Source organism: Pinus tabuliformis, chromosome 5_2, assembly GCF_031772625.1.
Source record: "Pinus tabuliformis cultivar Carrire ecotype Pingquan chromosome 5_2, CPIR1, whole genome shotgun sequence".
NCBI lineage: Eukaryota > Viridiplantae > Streptophyta > Pinopsida > Pinales > Pinaceae > Pinus > Pinus tabuliformis.
The window spans coordinates 1,050,173,676-1,050,195,792 of NC_142306.1; the positions used below are offsets into that span (position 1 = coordinate 1,050,173,676).

General features: G+C 36.8%; 1 protein-coding gene across 1 annotated transcript; it reads left to right on the forward strand.

The window, feature by feature from the left end:
* The first annotated feature begins 16,436 nt into the window (after positions 1 to 16,436).
* LOC149162842 (uncharacterized) lies at positions 16,437 to 17,080 on the forward strand. Its single transcript, XM_089435292.1, has one exon. It carries the CDS (start codon positions 16,580 to 16,582, stop codon positions 17,078 to 17,080), a length of 501 nt encoding a protein of 166 aa, XP_089291418.1. The 5' UTR covers positions 16,437 to 16,579.
* Positions 17,081 to 22,117: the final 5,037 nt, after the last annotated feature.

Below are 22,117 nucleotides of genomic sequence, written 5' to 3' on the forward strand. Positions count from 1 at the left end.
TGGCAAGATGTGTAATGGGATAAATCACTGCTCTTCTCCGTTAGCAGGCTGCGAGGTTCAACATCAAGTTGTTGATCATCTCCCAATTCCGAAGCATGATAGCTATCCCAAACTTTTGTACAGTTCTTTAAATCAATCCAGCAATGATGTATATATGATGCAGGACCATTTTGAATAGTTTCTTAGTTCAGCAAAGAAGGTCAGCAGTTACCTGATCTTCTCAAAAATTTACAAAGCCACATCAGATTACAAGATCTCCATTTCAAGTAACAACAAACACAAGCAGCAAAGACCATTCATCTTCATAATGCTTAAATGGCTGCATTGGCTATTTCATTTCACCTAACAACAAAGTAAGTGCTGGTCAGGGTAGGTAGGTAGGATTAATAAGGCAGCCAGCCAAGGGAATTTTGCAGAATACAGCAGCAATTGAATACAAGGCAGTCTCACCTGCTGTTCTTGGCTTTTCACAAGGAAAAGCCATCCCCAAGTGGAGCCACTATTAGCCTCCTGTTGTAGCAGGGTTTCATTTTTCATGATTGACATTTTTACATGCCAAATATGTCATACTTTGCAAGCTGCAGTGTTCCATATTTCCACAAGCTGACATGAAGTATGCTTAGTTCAAGTGCCACTACTGTATTCCAATTTTGATAAGTAGTTCTAGCTTTGAAGAGTTCTCATTTAAGGGAGATCCAAACAGTCTAATCTTGGTCTCCCTAGTTTTCAATTTCCTGTTTTAGAATATAGAAAATAAAATCTGACCAAACAGTTCAACCTTGGCAGATTTGTAGATAGGTAGAGAATCAAAGGGACCCAACTGCTTAATCTGGGCCCTTGGCAGAAATAAGTGTAGATTTAGATAGGAGGGCAGTCCAAAAGAAAAATTGTAAAACTGGGTTTGCAAGCCTAAGTGCACCCAGTTCAAAAGAAGAAAAAATGTTAGGAAAGTAGGCTGGGTAGGTAGCTGTGTGATTGCAGAATGATGAATTATGATCAATTTTGTGTTTCAAAGTGTTGTATGTTTTTAGATCACAGTGCAGGCAGTTTTCATTCAAAGGAGCTCAAAGGTGGACATCACTGACTCCCCCTCTTCTAATTCCCCAAGTCACTTACAAACTTCCCAAAGAGGTCAAGATCTGCTTCATTCCTCTTAGTTTCATCATCATCCATATCAGATTGCCTTGGTAAATATCTACTTCACTCAAGGATTTTATTTCTTTTCATATTCTTTTCCCCAAAATTAGCCTAAGGTCCCTAACCTTAGTGCCTGCTTATCATCTCCATACTAACTACTAACTCTAGTATATAACTCCCTATCAGGTTTCCCCTTTCCCCTACTAAAACTATGTATATAAAATTCCCCTATGTAAATATCCCCTCCTTGGCAATATAGCCATATTTTTTCCAAAATTTCAGGAAAAAATGGTCCACCTGGGGCTGTTTTTAGCCCATCCGAGTCATAGCAGGAGTTAGATGACACCTGGTCATACTAGCAACCTCTCCCCTAGCCCTAAAAACCCTCAAAAAACCCTCTTTTCTGCCCCCTTACATTAAGTTTTGGCTATAAATACATTAACCCGTGTTGGGTGTGGAGCCTGATTATCTTCTATATTCAAAGGTATTGCCTCATAGGACCCCAGCTCGAAATGGGGGCGGCAACGCTGCCCGTAAAATGTTCGCTGCAGGGGGGGTCCAGGGGGGGGGTGGCTGCGACCTTTGGGAGCCCCCCCCTGGCGGGGGGTTTCGGGGGCAGCGCCCCCGAAGCTAAAAACAACTGTAAAATTGCCTTGTAAAAGTATAGTAATTTCTAGTCAATCTGGGCCGCTCATTAGGCGGATGATCTGACGGTAGAACTTATGTTTAGTTTAGGGTTTTTTTGCCCTAGAAGGCAACCCCTCTCTTTGTATGAGGGTATTGTATTTGAGGCTGTGTGATAGATGTGTATTCTGTGAGCGAGAAACAGAGAGGTGAGACTGTGAGAGAAAATAGAGGATATTACAGCGGATTTGCTGTAGGTTGTGTCTCTTCATTTTGCTGGATAATAGAAAGGAAGGACTGGCTGTTCGGGGTGGACGTAGCCCAAACTGGGTGAACCACGTATATCTGTGTCTCTCTTGTTTTGTGCGTTTTCTGTGTTTATATTTTTGCAATATTTTATGTGTTCCATTGCTCCGTAATATATAATTTTCTAACAACCCGCCCATTTTAAACCCCATAACCCACTTTTCCTAAGTCTAAAACTCCCCTCCGCACATATTAAAATGGGAATATTCCCTGGATCAACGCCCTTATACCCCCGTCGCTTCACAGTCGTCGCTAACCGTCTGATCGTCTTGCGCCCAGATCAACGGCTGGCGGGCCGTCCCATCTCCGAACCGCCCGAAAGTTAGCGTCCGGGAGATGGGCGGTATTGCTACCGTACTCCCACCACACGTCACCTCCTCGACTGTGGTAGAGCCCCTTCTGACAAAATTGCTCATGCCCAAAGGCGGTGCGCCCAGAAACAGTTTACCGCCCTCTCCCCTATGACGTAAGCCCCACGTCACCTGCTTGCGTCACCCCCTGCCCAGTCACCACGACACGTCATCCGCCTACGTGGCCTCCTGCCACTATACCACTCAGTCACCTGCCACATGTCCTGCAACCGTGTTCCTACCACCGTACATGACACGTCACCGTCCGTACGTGATGACATCATCATGCTGACGTCATCCCGCCACGTCGTCATCAGTTTTTTGGCGCGAAGGCAAAAATCGCACTCCGGAGCCCCAGAATCAGTTTCTGAGGTAGTTTTTGATGAGCGACAAATCGCTCATCGCTGGATAAATTAGGCCAGAACAGGGAATCTTTAGGGAATCTTTTCATTTTGCAGCCCCCAAGAAGCCCGAAAGGCGCCGAATGACTCATTTTTCTTCGCGAAGCTTGCCGAGGAGAGCAGAGGACACTCCTGAAGGAAACAAAGGCCGAAAAGTGCCATTGATTTGTGATTAGACCCACAGCAAAGGAAAAAAGTGACCCAATTCATTTTTCAAAGAGTATCAGAGGAAAGAGAAACAGCAAAGTGTAAGAGTTAAAATTGTTTAATGGAAAACTTCAGTTCCCAAAGCAGGTTACATTGAATGGCAGCCAACAAAGTCAAATCAAGCTGTGTAAGCCCATCCTAGCTCTCAAATCACCACTAAAAACATTCAATACCGCCGAACAGCAAGGGTGCAGAGACCAATGCGCAGTTATGACAGATGGACAACATAGAGCCACTAGGACAGATATTAACTCATTTTGATACAGATGCTCCCAGCGCAGCTCAAGATATTTTATGCATTTATTTTTGGATAGGATTAGGTTAAAGTAAATATCTTTCTTTCAGACCTATTTAGGTCAAACTGTAAATAAGTAATTTGGAAGAGTTTTTTCCTATATATACCACCCTCTGCACTGTTTTAAGGGTTGGAAAATTGAGAATTTCCACTAGAGACTCGCATTGTATACCTAAGTTTTTTCTATAATCAAAGATTGCTGAAAGCTTGGAGAGCAAACTGTCTGTTGTAAATGAATGTTTTTGGAGATATGAAGATGGAATTCTTGTGCTGCAGTCTGAAGCAATAAGTGCATTGTTGGGCCTCCAAATTAGCCTCAATTTTCACTCCATTTTCACCTTTATCCTCATTTTGTCACCTCATTTTATCATATTATCATTACATAACCCTATATTTCCATTACCATATGAGTTTATATTCTCATTTTCCAAATTTATTAATTTCATGTATTTAGAGTGAATTTATGATTAAAAGTTAGAGAAATAACATGTATTTGCTTATACCTAAAAGTGGCTTGAGTTTGATGACATGTGTAGATCATTTGGAAGCTTCCAAGGCACCCTTATGTGGCCTCCCAAGATCAAATTCGAATTTCAACTCAAGAGGTGGACCATATTCTAAGGAGAAAGATCATGGAGATTTTGATGTGTCATGGGATTTGTATCTAGTATTTAGGGATAAGTTGAGACAAGTGTGGGTCTAGTAGATATTTAAGGGATCTAGATCTATTGAGTAGATATCCCTAATTCATGTATAAATAAGAGGAGCATCCTCCAAATCATGTTAAGTAGGAGGAGGGAGAGAAAACAATTATCAGTTATTCATTAGCACCAAATTTATGATTGTTCATTCAACATGAATAATATCATCTTCTCCAAATCATGAGTTATGAGTGTGGTTTGATTGTTAAGGTGTGATAGTTGTTCATGTGTGCTCATTGAGGAATGGAAGGATCCCCATACTGAGATAAGTGCACTTTGTTGTAAAGTAATGTTGTGAATATACTAATCTTAATTATGATGTTCATCTTATTTCTTTCTTGTAAATACTTGTAGATAATTTTAGTATGAATTCATGTTGTGGCCATGTTTTGTTGTGTGAAGGTTGATCTCCTTTCAATAGCTAGTTTTGATGTGAGAAGGAAAACTAGGAACTCCTAAGTTAGGAGTCCCTTCTTCATGAGCTAGATTAATTGAAATAAGATTTACTTTCTCATATGCTTTCCTAGATTACATTTATGTGAATATTGATTCCCTTTCAGTATCTAGAGATCAAGTCCTCCTAAGTTAGGAGACTCTTCTCCATAAGCTAAGAATTGAATTGGAAACAATATTTACTTGCTTTCATTTATATGCTTTCCTTCTTGCTTTCTTAGGTGTTTGGCAATGTTATTATAGAAAGATGGTAGAAGGACAATTAGGACTCTTGAACAAGAGACTCTTCTCTATCTTCTAAAGTAAAATAATTCCATTGATCAAACATAGTTTTTATGCTTTCATAAAATAGATCTGATAGTTTAATATGCATTTCCATTCTAAACAAACTTCTTACACCTGTTTCATCTAAGGTCCCATATATATTGGTTTGCTTCTAAGTTTATGATTCCCCGGATTGATAAATTAAATGACAGGGATTTAGCAGACAACTAAATCGCCCAACATTTTGGCGTCGTTGCCGGCATATAAAAATTCCTTATATGCATTTCCATTGTTAACACGACATATAAAAATTCCTTATAACAATGTCAAATCTTAAACGTGTTAACCATGCATGCATTGTCATTTAAGGGAAGCGTGATCCATTAGCAGTGCATTCCAAGATTCACGCAGCGAATCAACGGATTTGAGGCTATGGTTTCGGCTTACCTGTTATTAACGAGCGCTTTGAGGGATATCCGACGCTCCAAATCCTTGTTTCAACTTGTGCAATTGACTGGTGGCAGGGACAGAGCAATCGTAACCATTAATTCAGATAGTTCATGACCTTGACTTACTGTATGCCGAGCTTTAAACAACTAGCCCTTACCTGGTTAAATCCAGAAAATCTGCTATCCTTGAACGTGAAACCCGGGATGATTTCCTTCTTTAAATCCGCCCCAACTCAATTCACTCTTCTTTTTACTATGCTGCGGCCTCAAACACCATTTCTCTGAGCTATTTGGCAATGAAGATTATGGTTTAAACAGTGCAAAGCTCAGTCGGCTCATGACCGTTTCAGGGTTGTATTTCGCTTTGTGTCTATTGGTGTTTACAATGCGTGGTTTACATGGCCATACTGTTTGACCAGTCGCCCGGCTGTGTCATGAGGATGGCCGAATCATTGTTTCATACGCATGACCCCTGCGCAGTATACTATCCAATGACCATGAGTTGCCATGCCACCGTGTTAAGCTCGTACCTGTGTGCTGGCCGGTGGTTGTTTGGGGTTAACGTTTTATTTATTACGGTTGTTTTACCATTATGCCCACCGTCATGCGCTTGCAATGATATATAACCATTGCTTGTTTTGCAATGATTCACATGCAATGATATTTCAACCTCCCCGCCGTAACGTTTCAATTGTTGTTTTATATGCGGCCATCCACCATTTATATCATACCATTGTGTTATGAACCATCACTTATAACTGCATCATATACCATATGTTATGTTGTGCACCACTTATCATATGCGCGTTGGGTGATATAAATAATTTGAGTGCATTCACACATTTTGTTTTAAACTATGGTATAAGTTGTATGACATAACTTTTGATTTCCATATAGCGCATATTTGATTTGTATAACATAACTTTATAATTTTAAAATGACCATTTGGGTCATATTTAAAATTATCACCATCACTAATGCTTTGAGTTGTATGTGCAGGTTGAAGGTTGTCCCAGTTTGGTCTTTCTAAGCTCGTAAAGAAAATACTTTTAGGAGTAATAGGGAATATGTATGGAAATGAAAGGGAATAGGGTTATAAGGTATAAAAGTATGGAAATGAAAAGGAATAGGGTTATGATGTATAAGGGTTATAGGATATGAATGATAATGAATATCCTCAGGTACTAATTACAATTTAATAAAAACTAAAAATTTCTAAGAAAAATTTGAATTTTTAAAGCACAGAATGACTATACATATACTCCCCTGGATGATGGTTGTACAAGTGAGATGAAATAAATTGATTAGATGTTGTAGATGGATCAAAATGTAAACTTTATTGCTGCTCCTTGTTCTTCATGTTCTAGTTCTTGAATTGATAATTAGGTCCCTCTGTAATGATTCGTTGTTTCAGGTCCCTTTCACTGCTTACAAAATATGCACATGTTGTGTTGACATTGGCAGGTCTTTCAGGTCCCTTGGCAATGATTTGTTATGTCAGGTCCCTCTGTTGACAATACAAGTTCTGTCTATACTTCAGCGTTCCAGCTAAAGAGCTGATGTTTGCAACTTCAGCTGTCCACTTAAAGAGCGAATGCAAGTCTCCCCCTTGTTGAAGATATGACTTGTCCTCAAGTCATTGGTTGGTGGAGTGTACCTGCATTAAATGTATCTGAGAACAATAGAACAAGTAGAAGGAATTCATAGAGTCCAAGTTGCCCTAGTTTTCCCCTATGAATTCATGCTTGCAAAGTTCCAGTTGCCTGGTTTTCACTTGCAAACAATTTATTTGTTTTTTTTTTATGGTTTTTTTATATATTTTTTATGTTTTTGTTTTTTTAATTTTTTTTTTTATTCAACTACTAGACTGGAAGATGGCTGATCCTGTGCCATGAGTTCCAGTTCTGTATCTTCGATCAGTTGTTTCATAAATGCTTCTTTACTGATAGGCCTATTGTAAACTTTGAGCCTATGTCCATTCACTATAAATGAGGTGGAATCCTGGTCGATTGTCTTGATCCTGACTGCTCCATTATCAAAGATTTCGTCAATTTCATATGGGCCTAGCCAGTGTGTTGTGAACTTTGCTTTGAAGTCTTTGAATTTGGAGTCGAAAAGCAATGCCCAGTCTCCCTTGTGAAATGTATTTGTTTTGATATATCTGTCGTGCCACTTCATTCTTTGTTGTTGCACCAATGTAGTATGTTCCATGGCTTGCTGACGATGCTCATCTCATTGATTTAGTTCCATGATCCGCTGCTGTTGTGCTTCTGTCAAGTCGAGTCCTAGTTCAGCTGCTAGTCTGTATGTATATATCTGAAACTCTATAGGCAGTAGGGCCTCCTTCCCATATACTAACTGGTATGGACTGAAACCAGTTGTAGTTTTCCATGTGATCCTGTAGGCCCATAGTGCATATTTTAATTTTTCAGACCAGTCTTTTCTGTTCATCTGTACTGTTTTTGTCATAATATTTTCTAGGACTTTATTTTTTGATTCAACCTGCCCATTTGCTTGTGGATTATATGGTGTAGATTTCCTGTGTTTGATCTTGTATTTCTCCGTTAGATCTCGTACCAGATTTGATGTAAACTGTGTGCCCTGATTTGTTACAATTTATCTAGGTACTCCATATCTGACAAATATTTCTTCAAAAAGAAAGGTGACCACTGTATCTTCTGTTGCCCTGTTTACTGCTTTTGCTTCTACCCATTTGGTTACATAGTCTGTACATACTAAGATGTACCTCTTCCCATTTGATGGTGGATTGATAGGTCCAACAAAGTCAAGTGCCCACTGCTCAAATGGTTCTATGAGAACCTGTGGCTTCAGCGGCATTTCATCCAATGTTATTGGTCGTCCTATTCTCTGGCAGCTGTCACATTGCTTGACATATTTCTTAGAATCTCTGAAGATGGATGGCCAGTAATAGCCCAGTTGCAGCACCTTATATGCTGTTCGTTTATCTGCAAAATGGCCACCACATGGTTCATCGTGACATGCTCTTAAAATGTCTAATATTTCGTCTTCCCGTACACATTTTCTAATTATCAAGTCTGAACCAGTATAAAATAAATCACCATTGACCCAAGTATATCTAGAGCTTGCTCTAACAATTTTGTATTTTTTCTTTTTAGTGAATTGAGCTGGAAACCTTCCAGAAGATAAATAGTTTGCAATATCTGCAAACCATGGTGTTTTGACTATGATGGCAAATAGATGTTCATCTGGAAAGTTATCTACAACTGGATTTGGATTGTGGGGTGTGTGTATGCGGGACAGAAAGTCAGCCATTTGATTTTCTTTGCCTGGCCAATCTTGTATTGTGATATTAAATTCTTGCAACAACAGTAACCATCTTGTTATTCGTCCATTGTGTTAGGATATTCCGACACATAGGAAATAGTTAAGTTCAACTTGGTCTAGTATAGAGTTAGGTAAAGTGTGTTTCTTTACCGTTGTACATTTTGTAACTTACAATCCGACGGTCACGATATGTAGTGATCCGACGGTTCACTCTCTCCTCGGTATTACCGACACTTGATCCGTGGCTTGACACCCGATTGGTCCATGAGTTCTATTTAAAGTGCATGGAGGGTCATTGTTCGGGTAATTCGTGCATGAGAGAAGCTTATGTAAATTTTCATTCTTTGATTAATAAATTGCCTGTAGTAGCCACGTTGGCACAGGCCGTGGACTGTTTCCCTCTTTGAGGGTTTTAACCACGTCAAAAATACTGGTGTATTGATCTGTGATCTAGTTGTGAGCGGTGTCCTTTTGGTGTTCTTTCTGAGGAACTTACCCTGTAAATTCCTACACATTGGTGATGGGTTTATTCATCAAGTATTTGATTTCTGAATGATTAGTATGAATGAAAACTTGATATCCTGTTATATAGTGCTGGAATTTATTTACTGCATGTATAACGGCTAACATTTCTTTCTCTGTGACTGTGTAGTTCATTTCTGCAGGTGTTAGATTTTTGCTTATAAAGTATATTGCATAAGTGAACAAGTTCTCCTTCTGTCCAAGAGAGGCACCTATCGTAGTATCGGATGCATCAGTTGATATATGAAATGGTAAAGACCAGTTGGGCCCACGAAGAATGGGGGCAACTGACAATTTCTCTTTCAGAATTTGAAATGCATTTTGACAATCATTTGTCCATTGAAATTCGATATCTTTTGCTAATAGTTTGAACAGAGGTTGGGCTATTTTACTAAAGTTTTCAATGAATCGTCTATAATAGCCTGCATAGCCTAAGAAACTTCTTACCTCTTTCTGTGTTGTAGGAGGCATTAAGTTTACTAGGACTTGGATTTTTGCTGGATCCACCTTTATTCCTGAAGCAGAAATGTGGTGTCCCAGAACTATTCCTTCTGTCAACATCATATAGCATTTCTCATTGCTTAATGACAAATTTGTTTCAATGCATAGTTTCAAAACTTTCTCAAGGTTGTTTAAGCAATCACTGTATGTGTTTCCGTAAACTATGAAGTCATCCATATAGACCTCTACACATTCATGAATTAGATCAGCAAATATTGCAAGTACTGCTCGTTGGAAAGTTGTAGGTGCATTGCATAGACCAAATGGCAAAACATTATATGCATAGGTTCCCCATGGGCAAGTAAATGTTGTCTTGTCTTGGTCTTCTGTTGCTATTCTTATCTGGTTGTATCCCCTACACCCATCTAAGAAGGAGAAAAATTTCTTCCCAGCTAATGAGTCTAACACTTGATCAATGAATGGTAGAGGAAAATGATCTTTTAGTGTAGCTTTGTTTAATTCCCGATAGTCCACACATACCCTCCACTTTCCATTTTTCTTTGGTACAATATCCAGTGGAGAAACCCATTGACTATCTGAAATAGGATAGATGAATCCAACTTTTAACAATTTTTGCAGTTCTTCTTTCACTATTTCCTTCATCATGGGATTCATTCATCTTTGAGGTTGTCTTAGAGGTTTAAGTTGATCATCTGTATAGATGTGGTGGATACATGTGCTAGGATGGATTCCTTGCATATCAATATAATCCCAGGCAAAAGCTTTTGAATATTTCTGTAATAATGCAATTACCTCTTGCTCTTGTGCTGATTGCAATTCATTTCCAATGTTTAAATGTTTTCCAGGATGAACCTCAATCGTTTTGATTGTTGGCTTGGAGATTGTGTTTACAAGAAAGATGTCTATAAAAGATTTCTGCAAAGTTTGAATTGTACAAGTTTCCTAAAAGCATTGATTCAAAAGGTTACTTGCAGCTTCATATTGAGCTTTCCTAAGATGCTCTGAAATACTTAGTTCTGAAATGAAAAGATCCATTAAGTCTTCATTGCCTTCTTCTTCTCTAAAATCGAAGAATTGATTTATACTTAAAACTGATTTTGTTTGTTGTTTTTCTTGAGTTTCAAGTACTGATTCTAAAGAAGTTGATTGTGCAGGTGAATAAATAGTTATGTGTTTCCTTTCATCTCCATGTGAAATAATCATGCTTCCAGATCTGCATCCTATGAAGGCATCAGCGGTAGCTAACCATGGTCTACCTAAGATTAGAGGATGTCCTCCCAAGTTTGTCTTTGGTTGCAAGATCAGGAAGTCAACAGGATACTCCCATGAATCCAAAGAGACTATGATATCTTCTAATATTTCTTCAGGAACAACTTTAGATCTATCTGCTAGTTCCAAGATTGTAGAAGTTGATCTAATGTTGTTTAAATGCAAAGTTTTCATTGTCTCCATTGTCATTACGTTTATAGCTGCTCCCAAGTCTATTAATGTATTTGGTACTGAGAAATTATTTATTGATATAGTAACCATTGGGATACCAGGATCAACATATTTCTCTACTATAGTTTGTGTAGACATTAGGCTTGCTAATTTACCAATGACTTGGATTGTAGTAGGATCCTTTTTCTTTTTCTCTGATTTGCGAATGCACAATTCATTTATTGTTTTAGCATATATTGGTATTTCTTTAATGGCCTTTAACAAAATAATTTTTACATAAGCATTTTTTAACTCATCTAAGATATCAAATTCAGGAAGGATTGTTTTGTTTTGTTGTTCCACTAACCTTTCAGGATAAGGTGGTGTTTGTGTTGTAATATTTCTTCCTTTCTGATTTTGTACCTCAGTTTGTGATGTTTCAGGTGATTCTCCTTGTTCAGTTGGTTCTTCTATGATTGGAGGAGAATCCTTTTTAAGCACTTTTCCATACCTTAGATGTACATCATTGAGAGGAAGAATCGAATATGTAGGAAAACATGTTGCTTCCTCTACAGTGTATGCAGATTTGTCCACCTTATTATTTGGATTGGCCATTGGTTGGGCGGGTAGTTGAGTTGTTCTGGGTTGATTTGTGGGTATCTGTAACTGTTGTGGTTGGGTCAACAACGATGGTGGATTCTGCTGTGGGAATGGGATGGATTGCGGATATGCAGAATGTTGTTGTTGCAAGGGTATGGATTGTGGATATTGTGGATATGCAAATGGTTGTTGGTATTGTTGCTGGTATTGTTGTTGATACTGTTGAGGTAGCTGGTTTCCATAACCATATCCTCTCCAACCTTGTGTAGGTTGTTGCGAATATTGTTGTGGAGGCCAAGCTTGCCATGGCATTGGAGGGGTCCAAGGATTGTGAGGTGGATAGGGATAATTTTGTTGAGGGAATTGCTGCTGATTTGGTTGAGGCATCCTAGGTTGCCATGGTCTCCGTGGTGCTACATAATAGAAACCTTCTATCCCTAGCACTTCTTCCATTGAGTTCATTTGTAATTCTTTCAATTTCACACAATTCTCTGTGGAATGATTTTCTGTACAAAGACCACAAACCTGAATACTATCTAAGGGACATTCTCTCAAAGGATGTTTACATTTGGAACAAAATATTGCTAGAGCTTGTTCTTGTTCTTCTTTCTTCTTATTTGCCTTTAGCACATCTACTTGTGTCCCTAATGTACTCAAAAGATCTGTTTTGAAATTTTCCAATAAGCTTCCTATTTCAGCTCTTGTTATCCCTCCTGCAGCTGACTTTGCTGCTTTTGAACTTACTTCCCTTCTTCTAGTTTTTGATCTTCCTCTAGAATATTTTTGACATAACTCAACAATTTCATTGAATGTTAGGTTTGAAATGTCTCCTTTACCCATCACATTCCAAATGTCAAGGTATTAATCCCTTACACCTTTCAGAAAGATCGTGCGAACGGTTTCTTGATTTAGAGAGTGTTGTTTAGATTTCTGTAGATTATATGCAAATCTTTCCAAATATTCTTCTAAACTTTCATCTTCTTGTTGTGTCATTCTGAAAACATCTTCCTTTGAATCTCTAGATCTACAATAAGCTTGATATTTCTTAAGGAAGACAGATTGCATATCATCCCAAGAGGCTATTGTTTGTTCTCCTAAACCCATAAACCATTTCAAAGCTGCTGCTTTTAATGTTGCAGGGAAAAGACGAAGTTTATGAACGTCATCAGTATATCCATATGTTCTACATAGAATATCAAATTCAAACATAAATGCATCAGGATCTTCTGTGGACATTCCATAAAAGTTTGGCAATACAGAAGGTGGAATATTTTTCATTTTTACTTCTTCTCCTAATATTGCACTTGTGTCTACTATTGGAAAACCAAAAGTAGTTTCTTGATCATTTCCATCTTCTTGTCTTTTCTGATCGTTTTCTAGCTTCCTATCATTTTCTTGTTTTGCCTCTTCTTCTCTTTTTCTTCTCCATTCTCTTTGTTGTCTTTCATATTCAGCCCTTTTTTGTTCAGGAGTGAGAATAATGGATCCATGTCCCTCTTCTGCCATTGATTGATTTGTTTCAATTTCAAGTGGAATTTCAAGTTGTTGGAAGATAGGAGGATTTATGGATGGAAAGACAGGTTGTTTTCCTTTAACAATTTCTTTTTGTTTTCCGGAAGTGGAGAATTGTTTTTGTTTTGCTTCCCAAGCTAACAAAGTTTGCCTTTCGATCAAGGTTAATCTTTGTCCAGTTCTTTGTTTTTCTGCCAACTCCTCAATTATTGGATTACCAGTAACTGGGGTGTGTGATGATCCTATTTCTACTTGTGGGGGGTTTTTGATAAATCTACCTTGAGGATCTCTATATCTAGGCATAAAGAAACATAACTAAAAAGGAATGTAACTAATGTTTTTGTGGTTTTGAAATTTATCTTTCTATTGACTGTGCCGATATTTCCCTCCCCGGCAACGGCGCCAAAATGTTGAGCTAATTTGTGGACCTAAATTAACACAATTATTTCTTATCAATCTGGGTTGTTTATGCTCTGAGGTAAGTTCACTATATGTGAAGATCAGATGTAATCAAACCTTGAAAGATAAGTTATTCAAAAGCTAAAAGTAATACATTCTATAACTCTAATTCAATCAGCTTAAAAAGAGAAAAACATTGAAAGGGTTCTTGACCTCAAGAAGTCCACCTTCACCTCAATTATCACTTAATGAATCAGAGATTGAAACCAAAAGATTAAGATGGATAAATTATTAATGAAAGAAGCTCTTAACTTAAGAGACACATAAGGTATTCCATCATAATTCATTCATCTCAATATCCAAATCTCAATGAAAAACTACTTGCATGCAAACAAAAGAAACTAGTTTTGATTCATCATTTTAGCAGAAGGGATGCCCAACTTGAACACCTGTTTTTCCAACTCAATAAAGTGATGAATAAGCTATTAACTAATGAAATCAATCACTATGCATAAACCATAAAGAAAACTGAAATAAAGCTTTGAAAAACTAGTGCTACAATCAACCAGATTACAAGAAAATGAAACTAGTTAACAAGGAAGTGTACTTAGCTTGGAATGGGGGCCCTCCACCCTTGCCTTGCACACTTTGAGAGGTGATATCAGAAGCTTAAATTCAGTCACACATCCATAGCATTTAACAGAAAAATAATAATAACACAAGTCTTCAAATTAACTCCTCAATCCAAAGATGTCACAGCATAAGAGTATATCACAAAATCAATACATAAGCCATCAAAGTTTTGGCTTTAAATAAGAAGTCTCATGAACAAACTGGTCTATATTCACTCAAACAAACCAATCTACTCTCATCCACCTATCTAAGTCGAATTCATTACTCCTATCCCAAGAAAGATGACAATTCCTATGAAATCTCAAAACTGCCCTATTTCTATGGGATTCCTGAAAGACTAGTCATGGTTGACTAGCACCAAATGGGCGTAATAAAGCTTGTTCTGTTCGAACTAAGCATTGCTAGCTTAGTCCTAGTTCCCAAGTTGTTCATCCATGCATTCCATTCGTGCCCAAGCGTCCTGCAACTATATCAACCATAGAGCTATTACAGGAATTTCCGAATTTGCCAATTTTGCACTAAAAACCAAATTTTCATAAAAACTTTAGAAATTGAAAAATTAAAATTAAATACCTGAATGGATATCAAATATACATCAAAATGGGATAAATGAAGGGAAAATGGATGGAAAATAGATGGATAAGTAAGTTTCTCAGGTGCTATAGATGGGCAAATGGATGGAAAATAGATGGATAAGTATTAAAAAAAAAAAAAAAGATTTTGATTTAAAAAAAAAAATTCAATTTCTTTTATTTAAAAAAGAATTGATTTTAATGAAAAAAAAATAGAACAGAATAAAATTATTTAGAAATAAATTTAATTTTTTTTTTTAATAAATTTAGAAAAAATTTAGTTTTCATTTTTAATTTCAAAAAAAAAAAAATCAATTTAAGAAAAAAAAATTGATTTTAACATAAAAATTCTTAGGAATAAATTCCTTTTTTTTTTTTTTTTATTTAAATTTATATTGGTAATAACTAGGAATAGGATTTATTTTATTTTATTTTTAGTTTAAATAAAAAAAATAAAAATTAAAAAAAATTAAAAAATTTTGGTTTACTAATTTAAAAAAAAAAACAAATAAATCAATGTTATTTTTTTTTAATTAGAAAAAACATTAGGAAATAAATCAAATTAAAAAAAAATCATTTTTCTTAATAATAAATCAAATTAAATTTCTTTTTAGAGATTTTAATTTAAAAAAAAAAAATAAAAACATTAAAAAAAACTGTGAAATGTTGACCCCTTCCTTGGCGTACTGAGGATCGTCTTCCAAGAATTTCTTTCCGGATGGAGCAACATAGTACACATCTGCAAACCTGCAGGTGCTATCTCCTCTGAGGGAGAGCAACCGCTTCCATCCTGTGGGAGGGCGAGGTATATTTGGTTTGTCCATTATCCATAGACGACTGATATCTGGTGAGAGGTCAGTTGGATCATCACAGGAAGCATTCGGGCGCCACGTAGAGGCTTTATTACACACCCAAGGATTTTCAGAAGCGCAATGCCGAATGGCTTCATATTGTTCCTTGCTTGGGATGAATCTCCTCAACAGTGGGAAAAGCCCTTGAAGAAGATAGTTTGCAGAGCAGTTACAACACCATTCAATGGCACACTACTATTCTCCAAAGCTTTCTCAGGTGCACACTCTACCGGAGAGATTTCTCCCTCCTTCAATTTTCTGATGGATCGGTGCGCTAATTCCAGCTGGAATATAAGCATAGAGATAAAAAGCGCCACCGCCTTACCTACAGAAATGTGCCATGGGCAATGTACAGCTCTAAATGCAGTTTGCGCAGCTGGTCTTCAGTGGAAGTTGGACATAATCAGATTTCGGTAACTTCTATTGCTGGAGAAGAGCCAGGGACTGATACATCACTTGTTTTGGATGGAGAGGGTCGTTCTCTAAAAGCAGAATTAGAGAGTATGAGGAAAGATGGGGAGCTCCCATCAGGAGCACATGCTTCAACCACGTTAACGAAAGAATCTGATTTTGAAAGTTCCAGCTCCAGAACAACCATCGATGTAAATCCTTTGTGGCGGTTTCAACTGCCCCCAATTTTTACGCATCTGCTAAGCTCGGTTAGAGAAAAATCCTCCTAAAATCGGCCTCTTTGTTTTAATTCGTTGCTATCCTAGCTTGATGGGATTTCCTGTGATCTCTCTCACAGGATCTTGATTTCCCAATCCGCAGGGTGGGGAATTTAAACTCTCATGGCGTTTCTTGCATAAATCTTGGCATTAGATATGATTCGAATAATCATTATGGGTTGGAACCCCTAATGGAAGGACACGGTGAATTCGAGAGCTCGGATGCTTTATTTTCTGGTTAACGTTAAGTTGTAGTATCTCAGGAATGGTTTGTGTTGGGGTTTGTTTTGGAGTTTTTGGTGGATTATGGTATTGTGAAGGAAGAATCGAGAAATAAGTGTCTTCTGGTCCACTGCGTGTAAGAAAGGAAGGTAGGGACTGATTTGCTTCTCCGATCTGTTCGCCTGAGGATCTCTGTTAACAGTGTTTTCGCATTATTGTTGGCGCAATGGCATCCAAGCAGATCCTCAAGGAGTTGAAGGATCTCCAGAAGGATCCTCCTACTTCATGCAGTGTAGGTCCAGTAGTAGATGATATGTTTCATTGGCAGGCAACCATCATGGGACCTTCTGACAGTCCCTATGCAGGGGGTGTATTTCTTGTGACTATTCATTTTCCTCCTATTATGGAATGGGTGAAAGGGAAAGGTTTGGATGAAACTGCAGATTTGGCAAAAGAGTTGACGTGGAAAGCACAAAACTGGTTCATTAATTTTATGGAAGGTGCCTTAGATAACTGCTTCCAAGATCTAGATGGAAATGGAAGTGGTGTGCACAGTGGAGGAACTAAATTGGGTGTACAACCAGATAACAGTCAAATAGCAGCCATGTTGTCACAATTGAAAAGAGTAAATGATTGGCTAGAAGAGACTGCGTCTCAAAATGACCTCCCTGACAGTGACAAGAAAAAATTGCAAGTCCAGAACGGGCCAAGACCTTGGCCACACTAAGAGGAAAATATATGATTTTCTTCTCCAACATGTTGAATCTGCTGCATTGGCGCTGGGCAACCAAACTTTCGCCGGGGTTTAAATGGCTGGTTTGTTGAAATAGATGTTTTTGTAGTCTGCTTTGGTCTTTATTGATACGTGTATAATGTATCTGCTCCTCTTATTGGAGCAGCAAAGAGTATTTGGCTTTGGGCCAATTTAGCTCTCTGCCAATGACATGAGTAGCATGCAAGAAAAATTGGAACCCTGTGTCAGCGGAATCCAGAACTAGTCTATTTGAAGCACATATTTTTTTGTTTTGTTCCACTTTTATAATTATCAAATCACTTTTCTCGAATTGATTTCTTCAATGAATGGCCGCTCGATAAAAGCTTCGGTTACAGTAAGAATTTTGCTTCCAAGTTTGAATTGGGGCATGAGGTCGGCCGAGGTCATTTCGGCCACACCTGCTTTGCCAAGGGTAGCAAAGGCGATCTCAAGGGCCAGCCCGTTGCGGTCAAAATCATCTCCAAAGCCAAGATGACAACTGCTATAGCAATTGAAGATGTGCGGAGAGAGGTCAAAATTTTAAAAGCATTGTCGGGGCATCACAACTTGGTCAAATTCTATGATTCTTGCGAGGATGATAACAATGTCTACATAATAATGGAACTATGTGAAGGTGGTGAGTTACTAGACAGAATTTTGTCACGAGGTGGCAAGTATCCAGAAAAAGATGTGAAAGCTATTGTGAGACAAATCTTGAGCATAGTGGCTTTTTGTCACATTCAAGGTGTTGTGCTCCGTGATTTGAAGCCAGAGAATTTTCTATTCACCACTAAGGATGGACATGCCCTGTTGCAATGGGCTTTGGCTTTGCTGCTGGAACAACTGACGGTCCTGGAGCATTCGATTTCACGCAGGGGGATGAAAAAGGGAATCCATTTTGGAAGCTGGTTAGAAATTTATTGAAAACACCAAATGCAGAACAGGTTGAGTGTCAAAAGCCAAAACCCATCCTGCTCGACTCAACCCTACGCATGGGCGCCATCTATTCTTTCGCTTCAGATTCTAAGGATTGGTCAGTTTGTCATCCTTTGTGTACCTGAATGAGTGTCTGTGGACTATGAAAGATCGTTTTCTTTTTAGTTTTATTCTACTTTAGATTTAGTTTTTATTTTTAATTTTTTTGTTTATTTATAATATTGGTTTAATTTAGTTTCATCATTTTAGATTTTCATTCCTTTGTTTTTGATTTATATGTGATAGAGTGAATTTTATAAATAAATGATTATTTCAATTTAAAAAAAAATCGAAACAATTAAAAAAAAATCAAAAATCAAATCAAAGCAATTAAAAAAAAATGCATAACATTTTTATTTCATTTTATTTTATTTTTATTTGAATAAACAACCCAAAACAATTTAAAAAAAAAATGCCATTAAAAAAAAATATTAAAAAAATTCAAAATTCAAAAAATAAATAAATAAAAAACCAATTAAAAAAAAAAAATCAAAAAAATTCAAAAAAATCAAAACCTTTAAAAAATATATATTAAAAAAATTAAAAAATTAAAAAAATAAAATAAAAAACCAATTAAAAAAAAATAAAAAATTTCAAAAAATAAAAATAAAAATCAAAGCCATTAAAAAAAATAATAATAATAATTAAAAAAAAAAAAAAAATTCAAAATAATTAAAAAATTGCAAATGGAAATTTCTTAACAGCGGGAAACATTTTATGCTAACTTGTCTTGTTGGAGTTGGGAACGAGCGCGCAAAAGCGACAAGTAAAGCATTTATTTCATTTTATATTGGTTGCTAAGCATTCATACTCATACTTGAATTTTATGTTCTTCAAAAAGCTCTCGCAATTTTCATGCAAGATTTGTACTAAGCTTTGACAGGTGCGCGATGATCCAAGTCCATGTAGATGTGATCTTTCGAAATCACATTCATTATTGAAAGCTTGAAGGAGTTAATTACAAATGTCATGACATTTGTGGCTACAGAGAAACCTTTTGCGTCATGATATGTTACCCACACTTCTCCTGCAAAGCCTCATCAGTCATCCATGTTAAAGTCCATTGATTCATTGACTTATCCATTATGACTTCATACATGTATACTTTTCTGAGTCGCATACATTTTTACCTTCATTTCAATTCATCTTTTTGCCTCATGAATAAACCATCCATCTCTCTACATTGCCTTGCTTTCCTTGCCATAAAAGATGTTTGACCATAACATCTTGTATCTATGCTCCTACCAATCATTTGTACGAACTCGCGTTGACTGATGTGGGATTCCTTAAGGCCCACCTTTCAACAAGTCTTGACCCATCGACCTCAACACCTTATCTAAGATAAAGACTAGAGTCATTATTAGTACCTTGAGGCTTGCATGCCTTAATGGCAAGTCTTCTCGCCAACAAACAATGGGAATACATTAATGTCTCTTGTTTGTTGGATCTTGCAAGTGGCTCGACATCAGCTCATTCATTCGCACCTCGCAAGATGTACTTGGGTACCTTGGCACTCATTGACATTAATGGTGAGTTTGCCTCGCATTGGTTAACGACATTCATCAATGGTCGGTACTCCAATGACTTCTTTCCATGTTTGACATCGACACATTCATTCACATGGAAAGAATTGTGCCACGATATGGGACGAGATGAAGACTATATGATTCAAGAGAAGATTATTTTATACTTTGGAACAGATTCAGTAGCGGTAATAAAGGATCCACATTCGCAACTTCATCCATCATATATGCAACCAAGACACAGATCACATTCTTGTATTCTTCATTCCATGATTCAACAGCAGGAGCTACACTTTTCTACATATACACAGTTTGGCCACTCAGGTAAGTAAAGGTATGTTCTTTTCTAGCTTTTTATCATACAATTCCTTTAATACTAAAATTATAATTTTTGGAAAATGTTTCACCATGTTCATATTCACATTCATACTCCATTATCACCTTCCATATGTCATATATGTCCTTTCTACACATATCATCCTAACCAACATACTTTTTCCAACCAACTACTATTGCATTATGATTCAAATGTTACATGTTTTGCAAAATAATGATCAAAGAAAGAATGGTTGATTAAATGTTTTCAAAGTCTTTTGATGCAACACAAAAACAATGAAAGTATTGTTACACAAGAACCAATACTAAGCAAATTTTGGTTGTTATACAAGAACCAACCAAAATAATATGTTGCAATCGATTAAATGTTTTCAAAGTCTTTTAATGCAACACAAAAACAATGAAAGTATTGTTACACAAGAACCAATACTAAACAAATTTTGGTTGTCACACAAGAACCAACCAAAATAATATGTTGCAAGCAAATGTTTTTAAGAGAGAAGACTTTGCAAAAAGGAACAAGGTTGTCAAAAAGAAAATTATGTGAAGTTAAAAAAATCGATATCAGCCAAAGTTCATGTAAAAGCAAGACAATTCAAAAGATCAAATCATGATCAATGCAATAGATTGCATGAGGACATGCAATAACTTAAGTTGGGGGGTATGTTGGGCCTCCAAATTAACCTCAATTTTCACTCCATTTTCACCTTTATCCTCATTTTGTCACCTCATTTCATCATATTATCATTACATAACCCTATATTTCCATTACCATATGAGTTTATATTCTCATTTTCCAAAGTTATTAATTTCATGTATTTAGAGTGAATTTATGATTAAAAGTTAGAGAAATAACATGTATTTGCTTATACCTAAAAGTGGCTTGAGTTTGATGACATGTGTAGATCATTTGGAAGCTTCCAAGGCACCCTTATGTGGCCTCCCAAGATCAAATTCGAATTTCAACTCAAGAGGTGGACCATATTCTAAGGAGAAAGATCATGGAGATTTTGATGTGTCATGGGATTTGTATCTAGTATTTAGGGATAAGTTGAGACAAGTGTGGGCCTAGTAGATATTTAAGGTGTCTACATTTATTGAGTAGATATCCCTAATTCATGTATAAATAAGAGGAGCATCCTCCAAATCATGTTAAGTAGGAGGAGGGAGAGAAAACAATTATCAGTTATTCATTAGCACCAAATTTATGATTTTTCATTCAACATGAATAATATCATCTTCTCCAAATCATGAGTTATGAGTGTTGTTTGATTCTTAAGGTGTGATAGTTGTTCATGTGTGCTCATTGAGGAATGGAAGGATCCCCATACTAAGATAAGTGCACTTTGTTGTAAAGTAATGTTGTGAATATACTAATCTTAATTATGATGTTCATCTTATTTCTTTCTTGTAAATACTTGTAGATAATTTTAGTATGAATTCATGTTGTGGCCATGTTTTGCTGTGTGAAGGTTGATCTCCTTTCAATAGCTAGTTTTGATGTGAGAAGGAAAACCAGGAACTCCTAAGTTAGGAGTCCCTTCTTCATGAGCTAGATTAAATTGAAATAAGATTTACTTTCTCATATGCTTTCCTAGATTACATTTATGTGAATATTGATTCCATTTCAGTATCTAGAGATCAAGTCCTCCTAAGTTAGGAGACTCTCCTCCATAAGCTAAGAATTGAATTGGAAACAATATTTACTTGCTTTCATTTATATGCTTTCCTTCTTGCTTTCTTAGGTGTTTGGCAATGTTATTATAGAAAGATGGTAGAAGGACAATCAAGACTCTTGAACAAGAGACTCTTCTCTATCTTCTAAAGTAAAATAATTCCATTGATCAAACATAGTTTTTATGCTTTTATAAAATAGATCTGATAGTTTAATATGCATTTCCATTCTAAACAAACTTCTTACACCTGTTTCATCTAAGCTCCCATATATATTGGTTTGCTTCTAAGTTTACGATTCCCCGGATTGATAAATGTTGGAAATAATACTGAGAGGGGGGGTGAATCAGTATTATCAGATCAATAAAACTTTTCAAATACTCTGAAACATATACGCGACTTCAGTTAAGTGAACCAGCGTGTACACGCTACTGTGTCTAAGGAAACCAGCGTATAACCAGAAAACTTATGATTCAGTTAGTTTATCTTCAGTAAATGCATC